Raw genomic sequence first — 2,553 nt, forward strand, 5'->3', positions numbered from 1 at the left:
ACCATATGCATGGACACAACAGCGCATTTCGAGTCCTTAGCAGTAGTAAACCACGTTTAAAAGAAGAAGAAAAAAAAAAAGGTCCCCCGGCTGGGTAATGTCATGATGTGCTATGCACCACATACTACCACATTATGACAGATTTGCCTAAATGGATTCCTCCAATGGTGCGCTCATTTTTTCCTTTTTTGTGACCATTTTATAGAAAATGCAACGCCTCATTTATCCACACATCACTGTAGTCCTTGCATTGTTGAGAAGAGCATCCTTTGGTATTTTTTTTCTTCTTGGTTTTTAAAAAAAAACTTACACAGTGAACATTCATATTCCAGGGTGCCTTAGAGACATTTACAGTGCTCTTGGGCTCAACTCTAATTTGTTGTTATAAAAGCATATATTCCCATTCTGCCCTTCATCACAACATTTTGGTCTGTCGGGTTCTATGTTCAGAAACACTTTAATTAGTCCTCTCTGTTTACCCTTCATGAAAATGTTTTCTTTGGAGGCAGCCCGTGTCCTTTTTTTTTTTTTTTTTTTTGCACTATATTGCCATAGCACATCACTGTGGCATGCATCCCTCAGACTGCTCTGAGCTCTGCTATACCAGTCAACTTTCATTCACAGTCTTGGTAATGGAAAGGGTCACGTTTTTTCCCCTGTGCCATAAGATTGTTAAACTCTGTCCCATTAATATTAGATTGCTGCTAAGGGAGTTCAGAATGATTTTAATTTTTGTTTTATTGTATTTTATTTTTATAGTAAGTTGGTGATAATGTGTTTTGTATGTGTAGTTCTGTCTTTTGTGTAGAAGGGAAAAGGAGCTGAGCTGTTTTTATTGTATGATTCATTTTGTGCAATACATTTTTGTATCCTAAAATTGTAAAAGTCTGTCCTAAAACATCTTTTGCTTTTCAGCCAAATGATGGAAAGCTAGATGAGGTGATGAAAGAGCTGCGTTTAATGAGAGAGGACATCAGGTCCCAGGCGGAACGAATCTCCAAATTAGAGGATCTAGTGGCCAGTCTCACCAACAATGATGACTCTGAAGATTAAGCAGAACACGATCTTAGCTGAGCTGGAGGTGCCCACTGCCAGATCACATTCTACCCAACACTTTCCTCCGGGCCTAGGCGATGATCAGCATTCCAGCACAGACTGTAACCACCATTCCCAGTTAAAATTCCACCCACCCATCCACCAGGTGCCTCCACGCAAAGACACTTGTGTAATTTCAGGAGTTGGGTTAGATGCCATTAACTTCTGAAGTGTCACAAATTCGCTATCCAAACCTTCAGGCCGACCTCATGCAGAGGGGACAAGGAATAAAAAAAAAAAACTTTTTGTTAATTAAAAGCCAAGATTTTTACCCTCATTTTTCAAGTGTTACATGACCTTTTCCTGTTCATGAGATCAGTATATATCATTTTTTTTTTTTTTTAATAAATCCTGGTTCTGTTAATTTTTTCTGAGTAAGGGAGGGATTATGAAAATGTTGGACCTATGCCACATTTTTTTTCCGAATTTTTGCCAAAAGACCTTGTTAAATATATTGGGACCATGCATCGTATAGTATTTTTTATTTTTAATGTAAAGGAGGAAGCACTGTGTTACTTGTCTGGAATTGCAAGAAAATACCCATAAAAGCTTCATGAGTTTTATATAAATCCTTTTCCTGTTCTGTGTAGAGAAGTTTCTTTTCCCTCATTGACTGAATAAGGAGTGGAAGATACAAGTGGTTGATAACATTTGGGAAGTTACAAATGTACATTTCTGCATTTTTAGAATCTGAGTTTATTCTGGTGTGAGGGCTTGCTTGCCTTACGAAAAATCTATTTATTTTAGGCTGGCTTTATACCATTTTGAATGGCATTCCAAAACACCTGCATTGCTGTGCATCACAACACACTAATGCACTACTGTGCATTCTTGTGCACTGCATCAGGACAAAAAGGTACAGTGCAAACATTTTAGGCTGGTGTGTGCCAAAAAAAAAAAAAAAAAAACTGTAAATTAGGAATGCTTTCAGAAATAGTGTTATAAGGTGTTTTTTTTTTTTTTTTTTTTTTTTTTTTTTTTTTTTATCATTTAACAAAATGGAAAGTAAATGAACAGAAGATAAATCCAAATCAATATTTGGTTTGACCACCCTTTGATTTCAAAACTGCTTCAATTCTAGGTACACCTGCACACAATTTTTGAAGGAATCTCACAGGTAGGTTGTTCCAAACATCTTGGAGATCTAACCACAGATCTTCTGTGGATGTAGGCTGCCTCAAATCTTCTGTCTTTATGTAATACCAGACAGATACTTATCCATCATGCCATATCATCAGAGAGGCGTGTAATTGGCCCAAAATGTATTTTGCAGCAGGACAACCCCATTCATGCAGCCAATGTCCTTAAACTGAACTATCTTCAGCATAAAGAACAAGGAGTCCTGGTTTGTCCCCCACAGAGCCCTGGTCTCAACATCGAGTCTTTCCGGGATTGCATAGAGACCAAAGGATTTGAGGCAGCCTACATCCACAGAAGATCTGTGATTAGTTGTTGTTT

The 2,553-nt window shown here is 37.7% G+C and overlaps 1 protein-coding gene across 2 annotated transcripts in view; it reads left to right on the forward strand.

Moving 5' to 3' along the window:
- The window catches only part of CORO1C (coronin 1C), a gene marked incomplete in the record, with an annotated part of 141,778 nt that extends 140,114 nt beyond the window's left edge, over nt 1-1,664 (forward strand). For both annotated transcript variants that reach the window (XM_073630086.1, XM_073630095.1), the window contains 1 exon segment: nt 916-1,664. In XM_073630086.1, the coding sequence (XP_073486187.1) occupies nt 916-1,053 (138 nt within the window).
- Nucleotides 1,665-2,553: the final 889 nt, after the last annotated feature.

Source organism: Aquarana catesbeiana, linkage group LG01 (genome assembly GCF_042186555.1).
Source record: "Aquarana catesbeiana isolate 2022-GZ linkage group LG01, ASM4218655v1, whole genome shotgun sequence".
NCBI lineage: Eukaryota > Metazoa > Chordata > Amphibia > Anura > Ranidae > Aquarana > Aquarana catesbeiana.